The sequence below is a fragment of the Thamnophis elegans genome, chromosome 3, assembly GCF_009769535.1.
Source record: "Thamnophis elegans isolate rThaEle1 chromosome 3, rThaEle1.pri, whole genome shotgun sequence".
NCBI classification, from domain to species: Eukaryota; Metazoa; Chordata; class Lepidosauria; order Squamata; family Colubridae; genus Thamnophis; species Thamnophis elegans.
Window position 1 is genome coordinate 85,441,293 of NC_045543.1, and position 12,640 is coordinate 85,453,932.

The 12,640-nt window shown below is 40.2% G+C and overlaps 1 protein-coding gene across 1 annotated transcript; it reads right to left on the reverse strand.

Annotated features, from left to right (window-relative positions):
* Nucleotides 1-1,931: 1,931 nt before the first annotated feature.
* On the reverse strand, nt 1,932-8,306 carry ZNF367 (zinc finger protein 367). The gene is made up of 5 exons (XM_032212643.1): nt 7,674-8,306; nt 6,737-6,887; nt 4,880-4,999; nt 4,407-4,545; nt 1,932-4,141 (listed from the first exon to the last, which is right to left on the reverse strand). Exons 1-5 carry the CDS (start codon nt 8,052-8,054, stop codon nt 3,904-3,906), a joined length of 1,029 nt encoding a protein of 342 aa, XP_032068534.1. The 5' UTR covers nt 8,055-8,306; the 3' UTR covers nt 1,932-3,903.
* Between the last annotated feature and the right edge of the window lie 4,334 nt (nt 8,307-12,640).

Consider the following 12,640-nt stretch of genomic DNA (forward strand, 5'->3'; position numbering starts at 1 on the left):
TAAAGGAAACGAGGCAGAACAGGAAGCTCGTACCTGGTTTGCCTGTCTCCACCCACGCGGCTGTGACACCCTCTTTCTTCCGTTAAAATGCCTCGGAGCCGGGCTGCCGCGGGCAATTCGACCGCGCCCTGGAACAAGCTTCGTTTATTGAGCGACCTGTGGAGCTCAGAGGATCGGCGTGCGCTTTGCGCTGCTTTAGTTTTCCTGCCGTTATTGAGCATGGAGGACAAGAGGGAACCTTGTCGTCATAATAGCCTGCCCGGGATCAGCCTTTTTCTAGCCCGGTGTCCTGCAGCTATGGTGCAGCGGCTAAGAAAGCTGGAAGTTGTGGTCTCACCAGACGCGGAAGACAGAAAGATGGGAAAGGTTGAACTAACCAAAATCAGTACATTTTCTCTTTCAGAAGCAGCTTTCCCCTCCGTTCTAACAGAGACATTTATTTGAAAGGATTCTTGCTTTTGTGCTCTATCTTCCATCCTAAAAGAATGGTGAAAGTTCGGGTTACCCTTCTATTGTTAAGTGTGATGGTGATCTAGATCAACTGGGTGGAAGCAAATTGCTAAGTTGATTGTTAGCAGCCATCTCTTATGGAAAAATGAAAACTTTTTCTACTATGTACCACTTTACAGTAAATTCATTGTTTGAAAAAAGGCAAATAAAAACATTTTTGCCAGAGCAACCTCCTTATTAGTTTTTAGTTAGGTGATTGGAAGTGCAGCTACCCAGAAAGTTTTTTAAAAAATATTCATTTCCTATCTTTTTATATATAAAGGAAAAGTTTCTACCACCACCACAAATATGACATTAGCACAACAAGGAAGGTCATCTTATTACCAGCTACTCCTGCTAGGAAAGGTGACGACTGCACCCCCATAAACTCAGCATTTGTTATAAATACCAGAATTTTAGATACCCCATTGGTTCCACAGTTCAAACTTGTTGCTCCTTCTCCCATCTGGATCATTGCCACAGTAATTATTATTTTCCTCTGACAGGTTGTCAAGCCAATCTTTCAAGGCCAAGCCAAAAAGGAGATACCATTGAGATTCCAAGAATGCTACCTCTTATTCATCAGTTAGGCTGTATTAAGAGTCTTAAAGGCTTGCTCAAGTTTTTCTCTGTCCCATCTTATGTCAAACAAAATCAAGACAGGAGTTTCTTTCTTATACTTCTATTTTGGTCTTCTACAAGTCCTCTGTTAACGTCTCGCTCTTTTCTTCTCCCTTTAATGGTTTCTCAAAATACAGCCTTACAAAATACAGCTTTACATTCCTTCACAGATGCTGTGGGATATGGGAGTCATTAGTTAATCTGCTAATCCATAGTTTTAGTTTGCATGATCATGATTCACTGAATAAATTATAAATGTCGTAAACATTGTTTTGAGATAAAGTATAGCTCCTATGATGAAGACTAATTTGCTAAGGTAACTAGGGGTTTTATGTAAATATATGCTATAAATAATTTAAAATTCTGTACTTGTCTTAATTAGAAAACTGGATCAATTCAGACTCTGAATATAAATTTATCATTTACATAATATAAAAATTCTAAATTGACTGCAGTTTGGAAAAAATGCAATTAAAACTAAAGTGTCTATATTGTAATTATTGTAAAAAAAACACAAATGCAGTTAGAAATTAGGAAAACAGTAAAGCACAAAGCATCAGAATCCCAATTTATATTGATGGTATCAACATTTGGCATAGTGAATTATAATTTATTTTTTTGAAATATATGTCCAAAGCTTTCCACAATGAAAATTGAAATTGAAGGATTTATTTTCTTCAATCAAAGTAGTTATTAAATATTAAATTATCAAAATAATTGTTAAAAGATATCTGCTGGGATTTGTCCAAGAATTTTGGAGGAGTTTATGACATATTCAAAGATCTCTACACTGCAATGAGAATTCATGACATTACCATGAATACAGATGTAAAATCCAGGCAACTTTTTATTCAAAGCTTAATAGAATTACAGCATTTTAACTCGTGCCAGAAGTACAGCTGAATCATACACAGCAGAGAATTCTTGAACTTCCATTTTTTAAAAATCCAACTTTTTACAAATGGTTATCTGGAGTTTTTTTCTCCCAAAGATGTATTTTATACATAATTGGTAAAGCAGCTTGACTTGCCTATAGCTAGGCAGAATGTGTTTTAAGTAAATACATATTTTCAATATGCATTCAGTGTAAATAAAATATTGAATTGTTTGTGCATCATCAAACTAGGCCTTACTTTCATAGCTGGGCAATATAATCATAAATTTACTCGTACAATGGCATCAACTGGATTTCATGAAGTGCAAATGCCATTCTCCACTTCTAAATCAAATTCAGCGAAAGCATCAAAGTTTACATTGATTTTCTAAAGGCTTTAATATAACTTTAAATGTAGCCCAAAGGTCAAAGTTGAAGTGCTTTATTTTAAGGATGAAGGTTTCAGAAAAATCTAACCACCTCCAAAATAAAACTATGTCAAATGTATAAACTTGCACTAACTTTCTGGTTTTATAGCCATTTGCCAACATTAATATATAATTCTAAGATATCAAAGTATAGATGGAACTAGGGAATAAAAACCATCTAGTGCTAGCTTGGATCATTGAAAAAAGTTATTTTGATAAATATCACTGATTTTATGTTCTTATGCCAGAAGCCTTGATTCTTCCTAAAAACAGAAATGTTAACCTATAAATGCACTTGTATTCATTGTTTATACAGGCAGTTAGCAAGGCACACAGCTGGCATATGATAAATTACTTAAAACTATTTCTAATGTATACCACTAGAACTTTTGTTTTCCTTTAAGTGATCAAAAGCACTAAGTGCTGTACTACATCTTCACTTAGGGAAAGAATAGCCTAAACATCTCACACTTGTAACTACAGCTGAAAGCTACAATTAGTGAAAACAACTTGGCATTGAAATTTCAATTAAAATAATAAGGTGGCATCACGCAAAAAACAAACAAACAAAACACCCCAAACCCTATCTGCGGGAAAATGCAGGAAGCAACATTTTAGTGTTTGCTAGTGAAATTCTAAAATATTCTTAAAAACCAATGCTACCCTGTAAATATCTCCATGAACAAAACACAAATGCCATTGTTGTAGGGTTTAAGAGCTCTGACTGAAACCCATACTGGATGTTACTACAATGCCTAGAATTTGCAAGAGTAATCACTCCGTTATAGAAGAGTCCAACAATGTGCAAATATTCCCACATTTATAATGGGAATAGTAAGTGCTGCTCAACCAAAAGAACTGTAAGGTATCTATCCATAAAAGCAAAGTCAGCCTCCATGTCACCAGTCACAAAGAAGATTTTAAATGAAAATCTATCCAATTAATCTATTGTGCCATAAAATTAAGACATTCTAACATCTGTCAGTAATATTAGATAAAATATCTTCAAAACAGCATGGGTACATCAATGATTACATCTAATTTTAAAAAAAATCTATTAATTTGCTTTGAATGTATGTACCATTATTCCCATACAGGTTTAGAAAGTGCTTCCTGTGAGAACTGAAATAAAGAATGACTGGCACCCCAACTTTAAACACTGTTTTTATGGAAGCAAATATCACTGGTTGCGGTGACCTACTTCCATGCAACTGTGATTAAAAGCACCCTAACCTTGCAAATCTAGCTTTCTGTAAGTTGATCATGTTATACACTGCATCATACAATCTCCTATTTACAAAATACTTTAAAAGCTTTACCATATAAAAAGTGCAATTCTTTTACCCATTTTCTAGGGTAACAACATTCTTCATAAATTCTATATAATAGCAGCGTATGGAAGCCAATAAGGTGCTTAGCTTATGCCAGAAGCTAATTGGTTTAAATAACAAAATTCAGTACATTTTGTTAATCCACGCTCCAGTTCTTCTATTACTGTCGTAGTGGGGCTCCGGCCAAGTTGGCAAGCTCAATGAGTGCCAGTGCCCCATGTAAGCGTTCACGTTGTTCTTGAAGGCGGCTACAAACAGATGAATGAGCAGTATTTTTTTCCTCCTCTTCCTCATCTTCAGACTGAAGATATTCCATGGGATCTTGCTGCTCTTGGTCAGGCTTATGAATAGATTTATTTTTCAACACAGGAGTGCGTTGTTCTCTCATTTCCCAATACCTGTTAATAAAGATAAAATTGAGCATTAGAAAACCTAAAATATTGAAATAATACTGAAATATTATTGCCAACTAGTTCACAAATTGACAAACAGTTATTTCAGTATAAGCAATTCTTCTCTCCCATCTGACTCTTGAGGTAATAAATAATAGGAAGCTTTTATTAGCATCCTGGCCATGGTTAAACAGAATACAGAACTGTTAGTTAACAAATGACTGTTCAATCTCTTTCAATTCTTAATGCTGCATTTTATGTAAATACATACTTTGCCAGCCATTCAGCAACAGCTTTGTTGTCTGCAGTTTGCTTTTTGTTCAGTCTATCTGTAGGTTCTTCTCGTCTTAATTTTGCATATGGATGCTTGGGACAATGGCGGTTTGCATGTGTGAATCTGCTTATACATCCTTAATTGAAGAAAGTATCAGTCAGAAATATTGTTAGACTAAACTCCCCCCAAACAGAAACACATGAGGAATTTATCTGTTGTCAGTTAATTTGATTTCTGAAGAAACACAGAAAAGTGAGTTTATTTTTGAAATCTGCCCCTTCCCAACTTACGTAATAAGATTTTTAAAAACTATATTGCTTAGAGGCTGTCATGTTTTTTCAAACTATTCATGCCTAAAGATAGGATACCTGGTTCTAGTAAAATAAGATAAAAACTAGGAAATTTTGTTGGCTTATTTTCAGATATTTATTCACTGGAGTTTGAATGAAAGCAATTTTCTCATGACTCACCATTTTCTGCACAGACAAAAGGCTTCTCTCCTGTATGGAGACGCTGATGTGTTTTAAGTTGCCCACTCTGAACAAAAGCTTTCCCACACTCTGGGTAATCACACAAATAAGGTCTTTCACCTAAGGGGGGAAAAATCCCTATCTTGAGTTTCTTCCAGGAATTTCTTGCATAAAATAAACAAAGTCCTAATTATGCTAAAATATGCCAGAACCTGTCTGAGTTATGTTGCAGGTAGACTTCAACTTTCAAATATTTAATGGCAGTTCAAAGTTATGACAGTGCTGAAAAAAAATCACCTATGACCTATTATCGAAATTACAATTAGTGTACCACCTGTCCAGTCACATGATCATAATTCAGGTACTTGGCAACAGCTCACGTTTATGATGATGACATGATCATGAGCTAAAATCTCCCTCGCTTCTGACAAGTAGTCAATTGGGGAAGGCAGATTTGCTTAATGGTGTGTGCAATTCACTTAATGTGACTCTCTTAATATAATAAAAATGGTTGTAAAATTGAGTCCAGTCACGTGATGACTTGCTTACTGACCACATCACTTACTGACCAAAATTCTGGTCCCAACTGTGTCAAAGGTGCTTTTTTCAAGAGGCAACTGGACTTTGTTTTTCTTTGAAAACTTTTGCTTCTCATCCAATAAGCTTCTTCAATTGTAACTGGATGGTGGGGAATGGAAGGATTTATATTCCTTGCAGATAGCTAGTTATTTGCATTCTTTTAGTGTAGATGAGGCCGCTCTGAGGTTTATCTGCTTACTCAGGATCACCTAGTAGTACAAATGGTTGTGGAGCCTTCTTGGAACTGCTGAAAGGACTGTGTTGCACAGGCCTATCAAACTGGTGGCCTGCAGGCCAGATACATCATGCACAGGCCATGCCCACCCAGACTCTGCAAAAGCAAAAAACATCTTGATACATCACAATCCGGCCCATGACGTGATTGAATTTGACACCTGTGGTATTGTAGACTTCGGATAGATGTGATATTCCTTCCCCTCTGTCGAGAGAGGGGTGTTCAATTTTGACATAGATGTTGTCTTTGACCTCTCTTTCAAACCAGTTGTCCTCTGTTACTGACTTCAAGAATGGCATTTGTCTTTAAATGCAGATAGACTGCTGAGTCTTCTCCTGATGGGTTTGTTCTCAACTCTTGGTCCCAACTGTAGTTATAAATTGAGGATTATCTCTGCATTGTTTTTTTAACTCTTTTCATTAGTTTGAAAAGATGCTAAAAATCTGAGACAGTCCAACTAAAGGGGTTTTTGTTTTGCAAGTATGCTGTTATCCTTTTTCTAGACCATTTAAATACTTTTTTTTAGTAAAACAAACTTCCTATCACAGCCTCTTGAAAAAATGTTGTATTTATATACAAAAAAATTTCAGCAAGAAATAAAATTCCAAATTAAGCTTTAAGGCGTGAACAGAATAAATTTCATGAAAATTAAGCACATGCATTTAGTTGAAAAATTAAATATATATTAAATACAGCTTTATTCTTTATAAGTATTTAGCTAGCTCTTTAATAGCTGAAAATTCTAAGGAACTAAAAAGACATTCATGTGATTATTGCTTCTTCCTATCAATGGAAAAATACAATCCACATGACACCTTAATCCCAATTCACCTTATTTCAAGGTGTAACAAAACAACATGGGCAATACAGATCTTATTGTATTGTACTGAAGTAAATAACTTTTGATCTATGAGTGTTCACTGCCAAGTCCCATCTTATTCAAAATCTGAGGATTACAGCATGTCCGGAACTAAGTTGTTGCATGAAAAATAATTCTAAAGTAGTGGGTCTAATAAAATATATTGTTTATGCAGTCCGCTTACCAGTATGAGTTCTTTTGTGTGCCTGCAAAGACTTCTCTCTTGGAAAAACTCTGTTGCAGACATTACAACGTATTCTGCTAGATGAATGCTCTCCCTCGCTTATTAGATCTCGGACTGTCTCTGCTCTTGGTCGGCCTCTTCTAATCCCATCCTAGTAAATTAAAAAGTCTGTTAACAATCTAAAACAAGTACTATATAGTACATTTTATTTTAAAATATCTTTTCTTCTGTCACATATATACTGTATATATTGTGTGTGAAAGAGAAGAAAATATACTTCTTAAGTCATAAAGAGCTAGTTAGAGCATTATATGGGATGCAGTCCTAATTCAGAGGGCTCTTATCCATTGCAGGCGCTGTACACATAAACCTTTAGTTTCTGTGATGCTAAAGAACCTGCACCTCCTTTGACACAGCACTGGACATAAGATGCCCTTAAGATACAATGAAATAAAATGTAATAAAATAAAGGAACTCTGGTTGAGATGACACCGCTGCTTCTTGTTCAGAGGGAACATTGAGGGGGTGACAACTTTTAAAATAGCCTGTCTCAACTACCGCAAATTTTAGTTATTCCATAGTAGAAAAGCGCATCCAGAATTAAATGAGGGAAGAGCGGGGGGGGGAAGAAGAATCAGGGGGGCCAAGAGCACAGGCAGCACGCGCGCCACCCGCCTCGACGGAGCATCTTGCGCGCGCTGGCGCTCGCGGCCGACATTTAAATGAAAGGATGTTTTTGGCGCGCGGAGGTGTCGTCATGGGGGGGGGAATCACCCGCGGAAATGACTTAACTGCAACCCCGCGAGACGCTCGGGAGCGAAAGGGGCGGGGTCCCCGGGCTCCAAATAAGGTTCCTTTTAAACCGAAGCCCTTTTCAACCGTCGCTTCCCATGCTTCTCCTTTCCACAACCCCCGCCCGCTCTCTGGGCTCACTCACCCTCAAATGCCCGTTGCTCCCAGTACCGCTGTCGGGGCTTCCCGCTTCTTCGTCGTCTCCTGCGGAGCGCTCTACGGCGCTCCGAAGCCCTCCACCGTTGCCTCCTCCTCCTCCCTCGCGGAGAGGCTGAGATGCGGCGGGCGGAGGAGGGCTGAGGGTGACGTTGTGCGCGTTCTCCCCCCAGTGCCATGGGTAGACCATGAAGTCGCTGAAGCCCGGGCTGGTAGGGATGGGTGGCGGCGGCACGGGCACGTGGGCGGGATCCTCGCTGCTGGTGAGCGGCGGCTTGACTGGGGTGGTTTTGATGACCGAGACCAAGACGCGCTTCGGAGAGCTTCCCGGACAGACGATAACGGGCGGAGGGCCCGGCAGCTCAGACATGCTGCGTCGGTCCGAGATTCTTTTTCTTCTTGATCCGCGGGTCGCTGGTACCGCTTGTAAACCCCGGGCGGCTGCTTCCCTTGGCTTTTTTCTTTGGTGGCCGAAAAGGAGCGCCTCAGGTGTGCATGACAGGAGGACTCCTTCGTGGAGATGCCAACCCCATGCAGTCTCTGCCCGGCTGTCGGAAGCAATCGCGACTTCTCACCATTCAGCAGCGGTAACCCCCGACCACCGCTCCCGAGCCCTAGACTTTCCCGCGTTACATTTCGCGCCTGGGCGGAACCAATAGTCGAATCCGCTGCACACGTCATTGGAGTGACAGCCCCTCCCAGCCAATAATTAAGGAAGGCAGCACCTATCACCCTCGGTCCAAAGGCGGACCGCTTAGAAAAAAGATGTGCTGGGCGTGGCTTCGGGGCATTCGGATTAATCCATTGGCTGACATTTTGTGACACCAGCCAACAGAATTCGAAAGTTGCCTGGGAAGGTGGGCCGCCGGTATTCATCAAAGCCAGGCCTCCATCTTTCCCCATGCGAGCGGTCAGATTATGAGCGGGAGGACCTGGCTGGAGGGAGCATCTCTTCTGGTGGTAGGGAAAATAGACCGCAAGCACATTTTTGCAGCAGACGTTTGGATCCAGATTTTGCCAAAGATCCCTCAAGCTCAACTTTCAAGGCGCCGGGGTGCCATATGATCTCTTAATCACGTGATCTATTTAAAGAGCAGAGTGCGGGAACAGCGAACACGAATTGCAACTTCAGAAGCTGTTCGGTTTACCACAAGAGACTGAAAAAACACGGGAGCGAAGTCTTCCACGTAAACAGTACAAGTGTGCTTTGATTTTGAAACCTGTCCACGGCCCATAAGGATATCTAGTCTGAGAGGCTTGACATCCTTTTGGCTCAGTTATTCACACTTACCCTTTCTCATCCAAACATTAAATGTCTTTGTCCGGAATGTGTCAATATCTGAAATAAGATCTGGCCTGCTGAAACATGCCTTGGTTATGTAAAAATTGGATTATTGGAATGTGTTCTGTTTGGAGCCGCTTTTGAGGAATGTTTGGAAACTGCAACTTAGTCAGAATGAAAACAGTCGAAAAGCTGGTTGGGTGCTTGCGGAATCATATTAAAATTTGCCTTGCCAATACAATGATGATTATTTACCTGCTTTGGAGCAACTTCAGTTTTTATAATGATTTGAAGCCATAAAGATTTATACCTGAACCTTTTATTGATATCTTTTCTCACATTAATCCTGCTGCTCTCTACTATTGGATAAAAGGGTTTTTTTTCCCTAATGAAAGATTAAAATTGCCTTGCTAGATCCATCTTACTCTACCATTTCATTTTTCATACTGGCCAATCATGCCTTAGGGTTGCTTGAAAGCAGGAGATGGAGATTTAGTCACTTGTTCTCCAATTGATTTTGTAAACATGCTGCAGAAGGGTCTGCAGAGAAGTAAAAATGGCAGTCACAACTCTATGGTTGTAATCTTACCCCTTATCTGTGTGTATTCTAAACCCGGGTAATAATGAGTCTTCAATATTAATAGCATTCATTGTAAGGACTACAATAGCCTATATCAGAGGTGACATTCAGTAGGTTTTGATCAGTTCTGGAGAACTGGTAGTGAAAATTTTGGGTAGTTCGGAGAACCGGTAAATACCATCTCTGACTGGCCCTGCCCCCATCTAGTCTCTGCCTCCTAAGTACTAGCTGATCGGGAGGAAATGGGGATTTTGCCATATCCTTCCCCTGCCATGCCCACCAAACCATGCCACACCCACCAAGCCATGCCCACAGAACTGGCAGTAAAATTTTTGAACCCCACCAGTGGCCTGTATGTAGGACAAATAGGTAGAAGCCTAGCAGGCCACATCTATGAACACAAACCAGCAGTCATAAGACATGAAAACTCATGAACAGACATAACTGTAGTTTCAAATGGAAAACAGTGAACATCCTAAACCAAGCCAAGTCAAAAAACGCTAGAGAATTCCTCTAAGCCTGGCACTCTGACAATTCAGCCATCAACAATACAAGGTCAACCAAGGAAACATCAAGACCACTCCCACCAACACTGACAGGGCAAGCCAATAGTATATAACAACATTGGCGAACCTTTTTTGGCTCACGTGCCATAAGGGGGAAGCGCAGGGGGGGGTCGTGCATGGGCGTGCCGCGCCCATAATGCAATGCACAACCCCCCCAGTACGCATGGGTGCATGAGAGGCACCCCCAATTTTTGCATGCGTTTTTCTCCCTCCCCAGGCTCCTATGGAGGGTGAAAACAGCCTCCCCCGGCCCCATGGAGGCCCTCCGGAGGCTTCAGGGACCTTCAGGAAGCTAAAAAAGACCCTACAAGCAAACCGGAAGTCATAACCGGAAGTCACTTCCGGTTTGCTCGTAGGGTTGGTTTAAGCCCTCCGGAGGCTTCAGGGACCTTCAGGAGGCTTCCCTGAAGCCTCCGGTGGGCTTAAATCAGCTCTATGAACAAATAGGGACTTCCGGTTTGCTCGTAGGGTCCTTTGTAGTCTTCCAGAGGCTTCAGAGAAGCCTCCTGAAGGTCTCTGAAGCCTCTGGAGGGCTTAAACCCTTTAACCCTATGAGCAAACCAGAACTCCCTTCCCGAACTTCCGGTTTGTCCATAGGACCATTTTTTTGTGCTTCAGGGAAGCTCCTGAAGCCTCCGGAGGGCTTCGGGGGGGGGGAGCCTCTTTTCGCCCTCCCCAGGCTCCTATAAAGCCTTTGAAGGGCGAAAAATGGCTTTTAGAAATACTGAACTCAGCTGACCAGCACACGCATGCGCGCTGACAGCTGAGGCGTTGCCCTGACAAATGTCTCTGTGTGCCACCTGTGGCAGGTTTGCCATAGGTTTGCCATCCTGGGTATATAAAATGGGAGCCAGCCCCACTCCCTACTAGCATTGATTGTATTACCTAGTTTGGTAATGAAACAGCTGCAAGAAAACAAGTTCAGAGCATCAAGGAACCCACACTAATAAATCTACAGGTCATCACAATGATGAAGAAATCATGTGCATGCAGTGACATCACAAGGCAAATATCAGTGTTTGTTTTTGTATTTGATTTCAGATGCAGGTAGGTAGATCTTGTACTTTGCCTTGTCATGCCAAAAATATATTTCCTCAGGCTGCCCATGCTTCTGTTTATATTTAGTTTGGAAAGGTGTGTGCACGTGTGTGTGTGTGCCCACGAACACACACTGTTCCCCTGAAAATAAGATCTCCCCGGATAATAAGCCCAATAAGACTTTTGAGCACATGTGCTAAAATAAACCCTCCCCTAAAAATAAGCCCTCCCTAAAAATATCGCAACACAGCAGCAGCTATGAGGTGAACACACTCACCACCTTCTGCACCTCAAAAATAGTAAGAGCTCCCTGAAAATAAGGCCAAGCACTTATTTTTGGGGGGGGGGGGTCAAAAGAAAATAAGAACCTGTCTTATTTCCGGAAAAATATGTGCGTGTATATGTATATATGTATATGCATACACATACTTTATACTATATGGATTTTCCTTTTAAAAAACTCATTTTTATGATTTTATATTATGATTTTGGTTGCAGATAAATGTTATGACTTACATGCTAACCTCAAAAGAGCAGGACATAAATAATTATATAATAAAATTTTATATAATAAAAATATAATAAAATCTGTTTAACATACTACAATTTGTCATAGTTCAGGTGTAATGGACAAATCCCAAATAATAAATTCCATCAACTAGCATTTTTAATGCTTCTGGGAAGATCAAGGGAATGAATGGGTGTGTCAGTGGGAAGATTAGAAGCAGTAAAGCAAGTGAAAATATTGTGTTGATAGGTGCAGTCAGATATGCTTCCATGATACTGATGCAATAGCAGTGGCAAGGTGCTTTCCTTAATTCTCACAATTTAGCAAAATGACTTAGGCTTGATTTTGTAGAGTCTGGGAAGTCTTTCCTGCTCCCTAAGAACAAGTAACTTGGTTCTTCCTGGCTCTCTTCATAGCAGCCAGGGGGTGTGCTGGACAAAATGGCAACTACAAACCAGGTTTTGTTGGTTTGGGAGAGCCAGGAAGCCTGATTCATATTTTTACATTCATGCAAAATGACATATGGATTTAAGAAGTATGCACATAAATATCTTTAATGGAAACCCCTTCCTCTCAACAAATTTTCAAATTGAGTTTTAACTGTATAAATGAATAAATATCATCCAAACTGGTTGGCATAATAAAAGAAGATAACTTAGCTTAAGTACCTAACTAATCTTGTCTGATCTCAAAAAGCTAAGCAGAGTCAGTTCCTGTTAATAATTAAATATATGACTAAAATGTTAGTGTTGTACGATAAACGGGTATCTGTAATTGATCAAACCTGGGAAAAGGGAATAGAAGCCTCTTCAATATTACCAAGGAAAATACATGGACATATGGGCAGTATTCAGTTGCCATAGTGTCTATATATATATCTGGAAAGTTAAGCTCACTGTGTATATTTCCAGTATAATAATAATAATAAAAACTTGTGGCTAAAAACATTATTTAACATTTCTTGCTAGATCCAAAATGAAAT

Coding starts and splice junctions, on each gene's coding strand:
- ZNF367 (XM_032212643.1), bottom strand. CDS start 8,054: ATGTCTGAGCTGCCGGGCCCTCCGCCCGTTATCGTCTGTCCGGGAAGC. Junction 5,000..6,736: donor ACACAAAAGAACTCATACTG/GTAAGCGGACTG, acceptor TTCCCCCCTTAG/GTGAAAGACCTTATTTGTGT. Junction 4,546..4,879: donor TTTTGTCTGTGCAGAAAATG/GTGAGTCATGAG, acceptor TCTTCAATTAAG/GATGTATAAGCAGATTCACA.